Source organism: Cygnus atratus, chromosome 2 (assembly GCF_013377495.2).
Source record: "Cygnus atratus isolate AKBS03 ecotype Queensland, Australia chromosome 2, CAtr_DNAZoo_HiC_assembly, whole genome shotgun sequence".
Lineage (NCBI taxonomy): Eukaryota > Metazoa > Chordata > Aves > Anseriformes > Anatidae > Cygnus > Cygnus atratus.
In genome coordinates, this window is record NC_066363.1 from 17,653,414 (window position 1) to 17,665,812 (window position 12,399).

General features: G+C 38.7%; 1 protein-coding gene across 1 annotated transcript in view; it reads right to left on the reverse strand.

Annotated features, from left to right (window-relative positions):
- The window catches only part of APBB1IP (amyloid beta precursor protein binding family B member 1 interacting protein), a 66,212-nt gene that overhangs the window by 20,802 nt on the left and 33,011 nt on the right, over positions 1 to 12,399 (reverse strand). The window contains exons 8-10 of the mRNA XM_035545531.2: positions 5,365 to 5,439; positions 3,895 to 4,038; positions 345 to 455 (exon numbers count right to left, since the gene is read on the reverse strand). Coding sequence (XP_035401424.1) covers positions 345 to 455; positions 3,895 to 4,038; positions 5,365 to 5,439 — 330 coding nt within the window. The remainder of the gene's footprint in view (positions 1 to 344; positions 456 to 3,894; positions 4,039 to 5,364; positions 5,440 to 12,399) is intronic.

Below are 12,399 nucleotides of genomic sequence, written 5' to 3' on the forward strand. Positions count from 1 at the left end.
TATGACTACACTGCAAATAAAAAAGGCATGCAAGTGCTGCCTTGTGTGCTATTTGTCCGGATGTGTCCAGTCACCTAAGGAGTCACTGGAAGCATATTCGGCCTTGTTCTGAAGAAAACTTTATAGATGCAGTGTAGCTATACATCATAGGACTATCAGTCCTTTAAGTTCAGAAGATTCTCAAGGTACGTTGCTGATCAAGAATGAAATGAAGAAGAAAAAAACATGATTTTGCAGGAGGTGTTCTATCTTGTAGGGGTTCATGGACCTTGAAACTTAAATACATTTGCATATACAGTAATTTGTGTATCATATTTGCAGAACTTACTTTTCTTGTACATTACCTTTAGGACAAAGCAGTGATCTGTAGGTGCCTTATACTTCACTCTGTGTTGAGAACCGTAATAAACATTCATATTCTCAAACTGAATGAAGCATGCCAAATCCCGGGATGTCTACAAACAAAAAACAAGCACATCATTGTTAGAACAAATTAAATTTTGACGTGAAACTCATTAAAGGAGTATTTTCAAGTGTATGGATGCTGATTTTTTTTTTTTTTTTTTTTTTACTTTAACTGTTACAAAGTTGACTACAGAAAGAAGAATGTGTATACCTCAACATTTGGAAGAGTGTCAGTACAGATCGGGAATAATATGTAACAGTGCAATATTTTAATTTTGTTCTGGTTATGTTAAGCTTTATTGCTTTGTGTGGAGATTTTGACTTATGGCAAAAAAAAAAAAGAGAAGACCATAGTAAGGAATAACTTTTGTAAAATAGATACAGACCTTGCAACCACACCCTTACAATCCTGATTGTAGAATGATGGCCTGGGGTTCTAAATTGCTTTCGGAGCTTGACTCTCTTTGATATATGTAACAAATGTAAACTCCCATCACAAAATGAACACACATTTCATCTGCTTTGCTTGGAATCTTCTCAAATTTCCTGGCAACATTCCTGTTCTGTTTATCATAACATTTACTTATTCACAATATGTTGCTTAAGTAACAAGGTTTCTGTTACTGGCAGACTTTTTTTGTGAAGAATTCTGCACACAAAGCATACCTTTTGCAATCCTTTGAGTGGAAATGCAGAAATGGCTATGTCATATGGTCACTGTTGGTTAAACTGAGATATCAGGAAATTGTGAAAACAAAACAAAACAACAAAAAAAATGAAAACAAGCCCTCATTTCCTCTAAGAATGGGGTTATATTTCCACACATGATGGTTCTTCTAGGTTGTTTTCACTCTGTTACTTTCACTAAAATGTGCCCTTGAGTTGGATTTATTTATGCTACTGCATTTATAAACTGAGTTTACAACTAAGATTTTTGGAGGAAACACTCCATATGGTATGTAGACATGGCTTCTCTCTCTCCCCTGTCTCCCCTGAAGTTCATGTCAGGGATTTTGTCATTGAGCATATGAACCTAGGATCTTCTGACACTGCAAGGTCCCAAGCATTCTCAAATATATGCAGTATAATAAGGAGTTGTTCTTTCCTTTTAGGAGAGAGGTTACAGAAATTAAAACCAATATGAATGCGGTTGTTAATTTCTTCTAAGAAAGGAACAAATTTTCATGTGAGGGAGAAAGGCACTTATTGCTAGTATTTCTCCAATGTTGATATGACTAGATGAAACAACATCATTAACAGGAACATTTTAAAATTATATCTACAATTCCAATTCTGCCGTTTTGTGGCCATGTCCATTAACAGCACGTTTTTGAATGGTGTAAGTAGGGTAACACTGAAGAAAGAAATGAAGATAATAGTGCTGACTGGTGTCTGGTTTGTTCAACAACAACAAAACCCACTAAAGGCACGTATATAAAATCATCTGGAAATGTCCCTGTATTTTTATAAGTTTACCCTGTATTTTACAGCCAACATGAAGTGCAAAAGGTACGCCAAACTTCTTTGCTTTTTTTAACATGTGAAAATATGATTACATGACGAATTTCAAGACAACTGCAGCAGCAGAAGGTAGTATTGCCCACCAATAGTTTGTTCCTGTACCTCAGTGAAAGGGATCACTCTACACACAACTGAAGGACTGCAGCAAGTTGCACAAACACTTTTCATACCACCTTGACATGGGATGAACTCCCATAATTGAAGGGCTTTGACTGAAAATCTCTATGAAATACTGTTGCAGTGCTTTCAGATGTTTAGCACTCCCAATGCATGCTGCTCACCTAACAGAGACTACTGTCTCCACAAAAGAGACGTGTACCTGAGCCTCAGCTGTTCCAATAGCAAGTCCAGAGACTAACTTAAATCACCATTAAACATCGATTTGGGCTAAGAGGCTTGATACTCTCTGCAATGGCTGAGTCATGGACATATGGAACCTTTTGCTGAAGCTGTTACAGAAGCAGGAGCAACAGTTGATTGTGGTACCTTCTTAAAGAGCTGTGTCTATTTCCTAAACAATTTGAATAAAGTTAATAAATCACTGTGAGTGGCTGGCTGAGTACACTGTTTTTAACAGGGTGGTAGAAAAGGCTGTAACAACTAACAGGTAATGAAGTGTTAAAATACAAGAACTGTTCCAAAATGAAGGTATGGTTCAGTCCTGAGCTCAGTTTGGAGTTCATCATCTGGAAAAGGAAAGCACTTTCCTCATCTGCACTATAAAGGAAAGTCACTAAAACAAGCATCACTGGAGGATGAAAAAAAGGTTGGGTAACTATAAGTATATGCTTGCCCTGCTTAGGCACTGTGCTGCTGGCTAACCTTGGAGGCAAGATACAAGGAAGTGTCCCAAATGGACTTTTCATTTCATTATTGTTATACTCTTTCTACATTAAGTGCCTTCCACTTAACAAGATTATGCGAGATGACTGGAGAACTGAAAACTGTTATCTCAGGGTCAGGTAAAGTCACAATAAATAGCTGTAAAAGTAGCAAGGTAATCTAGGTATGTGTTTCACTGAGATTTCATTACAAACACAGGTCACTGGAGCAGTGACACTTCCTTTACAAGCTATCTTTTTTTTTTTCTTCCTTTGAAAATTTAGTCAGGAAATGGCAAAACAGTTAAGTTTCACAGCACAAATCATAACAGTAAAGCTCCGGCGCCAGAATTTTCAATTATGAAGCATTAGCAGAGCTGCAGGTGATAACAGAATTGGTTTTCAAAATAAAAAAAACAAACACTAGTTTCAGAAGCCACCATTCTCCCTCATCACTGTGGAAATGAGAAGCCAGCTGTCCTCTTGTGCAACATACCCAGGACTACTTTGCTTCTCCAGTGTTGGCAATTCAGACTCTAAATATTATGCAATACTAGATGTCAGTACATTTGATTCTATCAGGTGGATGTTTCTGTCTCACTTCTTTCTACTCAAAGTGTAGTCTTAAAATACTTTAAAAGGCACAACACTTTCTCTAGGTGAAGATCACTGTAGGAAAAACACACATGCCATTTCTGCATGCTGGTTATTGGCACAGGAAGTTAGCATTCAACAAAGTCAGATTGTGCATTTTTTGTGATAAGAAATTAGTTCAGAATTTTTTAAATATACTTCCACAGGGAACCCACATAACAGTGAAGTACTTTAGCAACATAACACCAACTGAAAGATGCTGTGCTGTTTTTCTTCCCCCTACTGATTTCCGGAGGAGTGAAATTTCTTTAATGCTTTTATCTCTCCATGGAAATCAAAAGGTGGGAAACGTGACAGGATTCAGTGACTACATTCTAATATTTGCACAAGTGGTGCAGACAAAGTTAAAAAGCAAAACAAACAAACAAAAACCAACAAAAAAGCCACACTCTCAGATATGCCAGGCAGTGCTCTTAATATGTTGCCTTGGGAGTTCTTCACTTTCACCTCCATGAATTGTTTTATTCCTAAAAGTATTATTTGGCTTCCTGACCTTGGTTTTTCCTTTGGGTACATAATAAATTCCAGAAGCTCGTAGAAGAAAATAACGCCTCTTCCAGGACTTTTTTCCATCTTCTTTTAAATAAAGGGCTCCTTCAAGCTCTGGCACAATGACAGATGCCCCACAGAAGCTTTCCTGTGCAACAAGAATAATATAATTCAGAATAAATGGATTTAAGCACATCCCTACTAATAAATAGCAGAAAAATGCTCCCTTGAAAAATAAAGGCATTTCCTGTGATAGTTAACATATTAACATTGGGAATGCAGTTACCAGGGGGATAAACACCTTGGATTGGCAGAGGAAACTTTTCCAAGCTAATGTGGTAACTCAGACGTGCAAGCTGTATGCTCACACTGGAAAAGAAGGCTTGCAAACCCTCCATTTCTCTAAAGGGTCAAGAAAAAAAAACTACAAAAAGTTTTAACTAGATATAGATTTATCCAATGAAGACAACAAAACAGAATGCACCGATATTGCTGCTGTTGCTTTTTCTCTGTTGCTGTATCTATAGGTCCTGTAGAGAGAATCTTTAGAGACCCCTTTGAAGAAAAAAACCCTTAACCATCACTTTCACTTTTAAATACATGCTCGCATTTGCAATACTGTTTCAACAAATATACTTCATTGTTTGCTTGAAGGACCTGCTGATGGGCAATTTTTAATGCCAACACCCTTATACACTTAATATTTTGTTTTAGAATTCACCAGGACTTCTGCTGGTTAGCATCTGTTGCCTTTGTGATGGGAAAAATGTGATTTTAAAATGAGAATCCTCAGGCACCCAAGAAAGGCATTCCTTTCCTGATTTTTTACCAAAGCCAAAATGCATTCCAGGAAAACTGTGATAATCTTTCACAAAACTTCAACATAACTCTGGATTTTTCTCTCTCAAATCATACAGCTGAAGTAAAACTTTAGCAGGAAAGGCAAAAGGCTAAACAGACTTCCTGAAAAAGTGCAAAGGTTCTTTTTCTGTTGCAGTACAGCTAACGATTTGAGGTAGTGAGAAGTACATCTGTTTCTAACACAAAATAGAATTGTTTGCTACTGATCAGTCTTCCTAATACAAAGTCACAAAAGCTGACCTAAGGGTGTGGCACGGTTGTTTCTTATATTTGTATTTGCACAACATTGCCTTTATTGGTATCGTGTCATTACTCTTCGTAGAAACGCTAAGCAAAACATTTCTTTGTGTTGCGGTCTGTAACAATAAACCCATTCTCCATCATTTAATTTCTGATAGGGTATAAAACCTGCCATTTTAGTGGTGAGCAGCAGATGCAGAGGAAAAGCCAAATGTTAAACTTTAGACACAAAGCTGCTGTTAGCAACCATCACAGAACTTCCTGTTGTTGCACTTCTGCCCACAAAGAACTGAACCCTGTTGTTACAGAGCAGATGCAGATGGTGGCAGAATTTTGGTGACAGTTAAAGCTTCAACCTAGAAAGCTGGCTTACCTCCAGTAAGGCCTCTTTGTTTTTATCATTCATTTCTTTGCTTTCATTCTTCCCTTTGCTTGCCAGGTAGAAATTCTGATCAAGACACAAAAGAAATTGATGTTGTTTATAAAGACAGCAATACAACAAGTAACTAGATCACTACAAACTCATTCAACAGTTATTCAGTCTTCTGATACTTCAGGAGTATGCATGCTAACAAACGTAGGAAGCAGTTGCATATGAATTCTTACAGAAAACCTCAATCACCTTTGCCTACTGATGAGTTTTGATTCTTCATTTTGAATATAATAGAAAAGTAATTCAATTACTTTTGGCTATGTATTTACAGCCTCCCAAAATTTAAAAACACCTTTGGCTGTTTCTCTGGATCAATGGGGTTTGATTTTATCATTCCCATTTGCACAGTTTCCTAAATTATTATGGCAGCAGAGAACATAATATTTTGCATGATAAGATGAAGAAAATACAACACCAAAAGGCTAGAAAACATTTTTCCTAAGAACCCAATTTGATAATTTGCATGCTTCATAGCTGGCACTCAATACACTCAGCTCTTCATTTTTAGAGAGTGTTTATATGCGAAGTGTTTATCAAAAATTACTACTTTCTCCTTTTAATCCCCCTGCTCATGTCCTGCAAAATGTTTTTGAAACAATGGAAAAGGTATTCAAAAAATCAAGAAGAAATCAGTGTACTAAATGATTATCATGATATCTTGCCACAAGCTCTCCAGACCACTGAAACATAAGCCTACACTTTGAAACTAGCCCTCCACCTCTGTGACAGTGGCTATGTGAAGCTGCAGCTGCCCTCAGAGGACCTAGTGCCTGCCTGCCCCTGAAAACAAGGAAGCACAGCGCCTCATGCACACAGTTACCAGCAAGAATAAATTCACCCACTGTTAGCGGAAATAATTTCGCATCCATTTGCATTGTACAAGGCAGCACTTCGGGCTTTAGGAAGGTAGTTCTGGAGAATGCAAGGCTTTGCATGCCACAGCACATCCAGTGGCTTTGCTCAACAGCAAGCATGGCAGAGCCCCTGGCTGCCTGCAGACGGTAAGGTAGTTGTGAATGAAGCAGGCAGAGAGATCATGGAGTTAAGCCATGCATCAAGCAGAACCTGGGCCTGAAGTCAGAATGATAACACTCAAAGTGCTTGTGTTTTATCACCTTCTAAACAAAAGTACAGAAAGAACAGGAGCTTGGATTTGAAAATCACCCCATGCATGTGACAGTCTTACTGATTTCCCTGAAATTAATCAAGAAGTTAAGTTTGCAGAATGAAGGGCATAAAACAAACACTTTTTTTTTTCCAAGAGACAGACAAAATAGTAAAAAAAACAACAATCTTTGAAAGTTATCTATTTAAAAATTACCCCTAACTTTGTAATTCTGCAGCAATATAGAACTGCTGAACAACGAAGAATTTGTCGGACTTCTTTTCTCTCCCACCATTTTTTCAGTGAGATACACATCTCAAGATTATGAGAATGTGGCAATGTATTTACATGGCTAGAAATCAACAGAGTAAACTACAATGCAAATGCAAAGCATTATTGAAAAACAAACGAGAAACATATCCATGAAGGAACATGCTGTTTCTACACAATATGAAATACACAAACAAGCAGCAAACCTGCCATACCATCATAACATGTTTACAGCAAAGAGATTTATCTGCCTTTTCAAACAACCGCATCTTCTTTTTCAAGCAGTGCTGTGAAGAACAGTCTGCCAGAACACAAGCCTCATAGCAGATGGCTTTTGGAGGGGCACCAGGAGAGGAAGAGGTGTGGACGATCTCAAAGGCAGCTCTTTAAAAAATGCTTTATTAAAAGTTCACATTAAGTCAGACAGGGGACATCAAAAACACAGCCACCGTGCAATTTGGTCTATGCCGATGCTGTGTCTGTGGTATGAACATAAGAAAAGAAACTTGAACATTCAATACAAGTTAGTCTAGGAAATACAGCTACATTTTTTCTGTAGGATGTGAAGTAGCACTTAGATGGCTTCAGACTACCTAGGCACATTTTGATTCCATGGATGAAGGTAAGCAAGCATATTTTGGACCACAGCTACACCAGAAGGCACCACCAACAACAGAAAAAAAACACGACAACAACAAAACATAAACCAACTCAAAATAAAACCTGCTTGGAAGCGTGTTCTAAGCATAACCCACACAGCAATGCCTTGCCTATGACGTCCAAAACCTACTGGAAGAAAGATACTGTCGTGAGCTGCTGCAGCCAAGTCCTCTGTACATGTGCAAGAGCTCTCTTTGACAGACTTGATCTTACCCCATAGCACTGCTGGCTTGATGTTGGCACACACAGTTTTGTATTGAGGAAAGTATGAAGAGAAACCTCAGAGGGCACTGCGAGGCTGGGTTGGGCCTCCGGACCTTGGGATGGGTGTGGAAAGTGGAGGGACTTGCAAGCTGAAAGCCTCTTTCTTCAGGTCATTATAAAGACATCGTCCAACCCCTACCATACACAGGGACGATTTATCAAGGTAAGTGCACCTTGTCACTGTCTCAACAAGGCCTCGAGTCATCAACTTTACTATGGATGGAGAGAGCATTCATCTGTCTCAGTCAGTCTTCAGTGCACTGATAGTAAGAAAACAAAGCTCCTCTGATTACAACTGATTCACTAAATGCAGGCATCTGGCATTTATTTAGAAGAAACACAGACCACCCTGTGCTGACATAATCAATGGTAAAGAGAGAAAGTTTCTAACGGTATCCATGCTGGATCTCTCACAAGGCAGCTTTTTCATTAGGGAAGCAGGGCTCTGTCACCTAAACCACATTTACACAGATGCACACTGTCATCTTTCACCTGTCAACACACATTTCATTTATTACCGATTACCTCCGTTACCTCTCTGCCCTGAAACATGGAATTATTACAGTGCTTATTATTTGTCAGTGGCTGAAGACCTGGGGAGCAGACTGAACACTGTACTTGTTTTATCACTGTGTGGTCTCCTATTTTTATCAGAAGCATTCATCCTATGGGAGGCAACCACATGTGTCCATGAGAGGTCATTCCAAGTCCAGTAGTCAAGGGTCATGATAAAAGGCAAGATCTTGCCTGGCTGAGAACACCACTGGGAAAAGCATGTTTGGTTTGGGATGTCAGGTCTTTAATGGGACAAGATGTGTGTGGCTGCAGGGCAGCTCTCAGCATATGTCTACAAATTTGAGAATTAACTATTTTTTACTTCAAAAGACAATGTCTTTCTCTTGATAGAGAGCTGAGCTTACTTAACTCGACAGATTCATCCTCTTATGGTGATAACATAAGAAAGCAAACACAAAGGATTATTTTAACAAACCAAAGTATGCTGGGCACATTCTGTCATTGGGTTTGCTTTGTTTATTCTGTTTGGGCTATTTAAAATTGAATGGTTCAGTTGGAAGGGACCTTCAAAGACCATCGAGTCCAACTGCCTGACCACTTCATGGCTAACCAAAAATTAAAGCATGTTATTGAGGGCATTAATCCAAACGTCTCTTGAACACTGTCAGCATCTGATGGGGCATCAACCACCTCTCTAGGAAGCCTCTTCCAGTGTTTGACCACCCTCGTAGTAAAGAAATTTTTCCTAATGTTTGCAGCAGAAGTGAGCAGTTGAGTGTTTCTGTTGAATTCTTCCCACGCCTTCACACCCCAGATTGGCTGAAGCTAACACAAAGCCAGTTCTCTCTCCCATGCCATTTTGCCTGAGTCAGATTAATGCAGAGCTACAGTGGCAGTTTTGGCACGTACTGCCAGCCAGGTATGACAGCTTTAAGAGACGTTATGCCTGCATTTCTCCCTGTACTCATGCAGGACGGTGGCAATGTCTCTATTTAAGTGGGAATGCAGCAGCTACTTGCCAGTACATAGCAAAAATAGGTTTTCAAGGCAGCATCCTCCTTTGGCTTTCACTTCTGCTTAGGTTGCATTTTTGCTTTCATTCTACTGAAACTGTTTTTCCAGAAGACTTGCAAAGTCCGTAACAGTGCAGACCAAACACTGTGCAGTGAGATAGGTGTGAGTCTATCTTCTTCGTGCAAAGAACTGCCTGATTACCCTCATCCAAACTGCACCTGGAATGAATCAAAAACTGGCCAGCTCACACCCATGTGCTACATGCATCCCATTTCAACTGTGTACAGAATGCAGCATAGTTTGTGCAGAAAAACACACCAGAATGCGGTCATATCTGCAAACCATATCATGATGTGTCCCCTAAAAAAATGCACATTAAAAATATTACAAGATAGCTATAATTGCTCTGGGGACCACAAATGAAAATAAAGAAAAGAAAATAAAGGCAAAGCTTTTTTGAAAAAATGATTTTGATCTCTGCTTCCTCAATTTTATAGTATTTGAAGAAATTGCTACAGCTTACTTTTCATGCCTTGAGGATGATGATCTTCAAGTGTTTTAGGAGGGGGGAATGTGGAAAAATGAAAGACATGCATAAGCGAGGAGCTTATGCAGCTAACAACAACGCACTTAATAGGCTGATTAAAAGTTGCCTGTAAAACAGTTAAACTGTATATAAAAACTGTTTGTGATACTGTCCCAAGGCAGAAAAAGAAAAAAATATTTATCCAAGTAGCATCTTCAGCTTGAAAGTATACCATCCTCTGAGATATACTAACAGAGAAAGAAATTAAGATTACTAAACACTGGGAGCACAGTGAAAAGCACTTCCCTTTTCTCACTTCTACTTCTCTGTGCCTTTGCCAGCACACTGAACAGTCAGGTTCCCTACTGCCCGTCTGTGTTTCCTTCGCACAGTAACAGTGGAGGGAACAAAATAAGAACAAAATACATGGTTCATAAAGCCTGGCCAAAGCGGTTAAAAACAGAAATGTCACCTGGTGGATACCAGCCCAATTTCACTGACTTCAAAATAAACATTCAAGAGTGAAACCCACTACAGATGTCCTGTTATGAAAGACATCACAAGTTCTTACTCCACCTTCTTCTGCTGCTGCTTAGTATTCTTGCTTTTAGGGAGGGAAAAAAAAGAGTTAATTCAGTGTATGGGTTCTCCATTACATAGCTTTTGCTTTTGGCTTATAAATGAGAGAGCAGAAGCATAAAGTACGTACTGTATCCAGATTTCAATTAGTTTCCCAAATAATGTCCTGTGGTATCACCTGGTCACCTGGACCATTTGAAATTTTCTTGGCTGTTTTTATCAGCAACAGAGAAACAGGTAAACGAAATCCATGGAAGCAGTGGATTTTGCCACTGCTAAGAGGCCACAAAACCAAATGCAATGGTCTAAGGGTGTGACCAGCACTTCATAGTCAGCAATTAAGATTCAGCTGCCCCTTACAAATAACCTTATTTAGGCGAAGCAAAAACATTTCCTACATTCCTACATTAGAGTTTCTATTAGCTGGGGATTATTCCTTGAGCTTTTTGAAAAAAAAGCATTGAGAGCTGACAACCTTCACTTTCAAAAGTCAAGCACAGCATCACTTACAGCACCACTCAACTGCATGTCAAAGCATCACCCTTCCTCTATTAAAAAAATTTTCTTTATCTGTACACATACTATGTATTTTTGTTTCATTCTTTAGTCATGGACTCATGATACTGTCTCTGTAGATGAGTCACCAACACCATTCACAGAACAGTCCTTCGCTCTGATTTCCCTGTGAGGAAAGAGCAAAAGTGTGCCTGTCTTGGTGAACAAGGGGAGACCTGAGTATTTTGCAAAATGTTTTTTTCCAAAATGTATTCCAAAGACTTCAAATAATGTGCTAAGGAACAAAGCTGCAGATAAATATTAGAGAAGACAGCATGACAAGAACAACAGTCTTCAAAAACAGCCAATGGCATTAGCCAAGCGGTACGTTGCTAGCATAGACATACCCTGTTACAGTGGATAAACCCTGCATATCAAAACTTCAATTCCTCCTTTGAAAAGGAAACATGTTTAATTAATTGTTTTTTAATCTATACCAGATACGTGACCAGTTCACAGAAAGAAACAATGAATATTAGCACAGGTCACAGATATTCTCCAGAGGTCCGCATGTTTTAGCGATGCCTCTGGACAGTTTAATTATTCAATTTTTAAAAATAATTTTATTGTATCAAACCTCTGTAATTAAAAGTTAGTATCACTATTTCATCTAAGAATAAATTGTAGGCATTTGGCTGCGTTTGGAATTTGTCTCTTCTTTACAGAAAAATATCTGCAAGTTACAGATCTTCACGGGTAATCTTTCACAGAATGAACACTAAATAAGAATACCATAAGGAATCCTGATGCTGCTGTATTACCACTGGTGATAAATAAATAAATATTAAAAATATGATATCAAGATTATATCAATTTCCTTAAGTAGTTTGCTACATAATCATATATCGTATCTGTCCCCCACCAACTGAGCATTTTCTGCTTGGTTTGCCTTTCCAGGGATTCATTCCAGATTACATACCAAACAATCATATAATAAGTGTCCAAGAGACTTTTGCACAACGTTCTCAATAATATGGTTTAACTTTTGGTTAGCCCTGAAATGGTCAGACAGATGGACTGGAAGATCTTTGAAGGTCCCATCCAAATGAACTATTCTATACTTCTGTATGCCTGTACTATTCTGCCTGTCCCACAGTGTTTGAATTTACTGAGCCTGACAGATGGTTAGACTTTATTACTGTCAAAATACTTCAATAGTGTGATAGCTACAACTGATCCAATTTCCTTAGGCTGTTTGTTTTAGAGCTTATCACAGAGGTGCAGAAGGTCAAGGACTACACACATGTCCAGGTCAAGCTCAGTGTGCCCTGACAGAGAGGACAGAGTTAGACTCTTATTCTGTTCTTGGGTTAGGTCATGTTTATTTCTAATGGTCATCGCTATCAAAATACCTAGAATCTTCATCAAAGATTTATCTCCCAGGAGGCCCTGCCCTAAGCCACAGCAAACAACGCTACTAGTGTACAAGGCAAATGTACAATTTTCCCTCTGCTGCTAAGTATGTTTACGTGCACTAGTACGTATG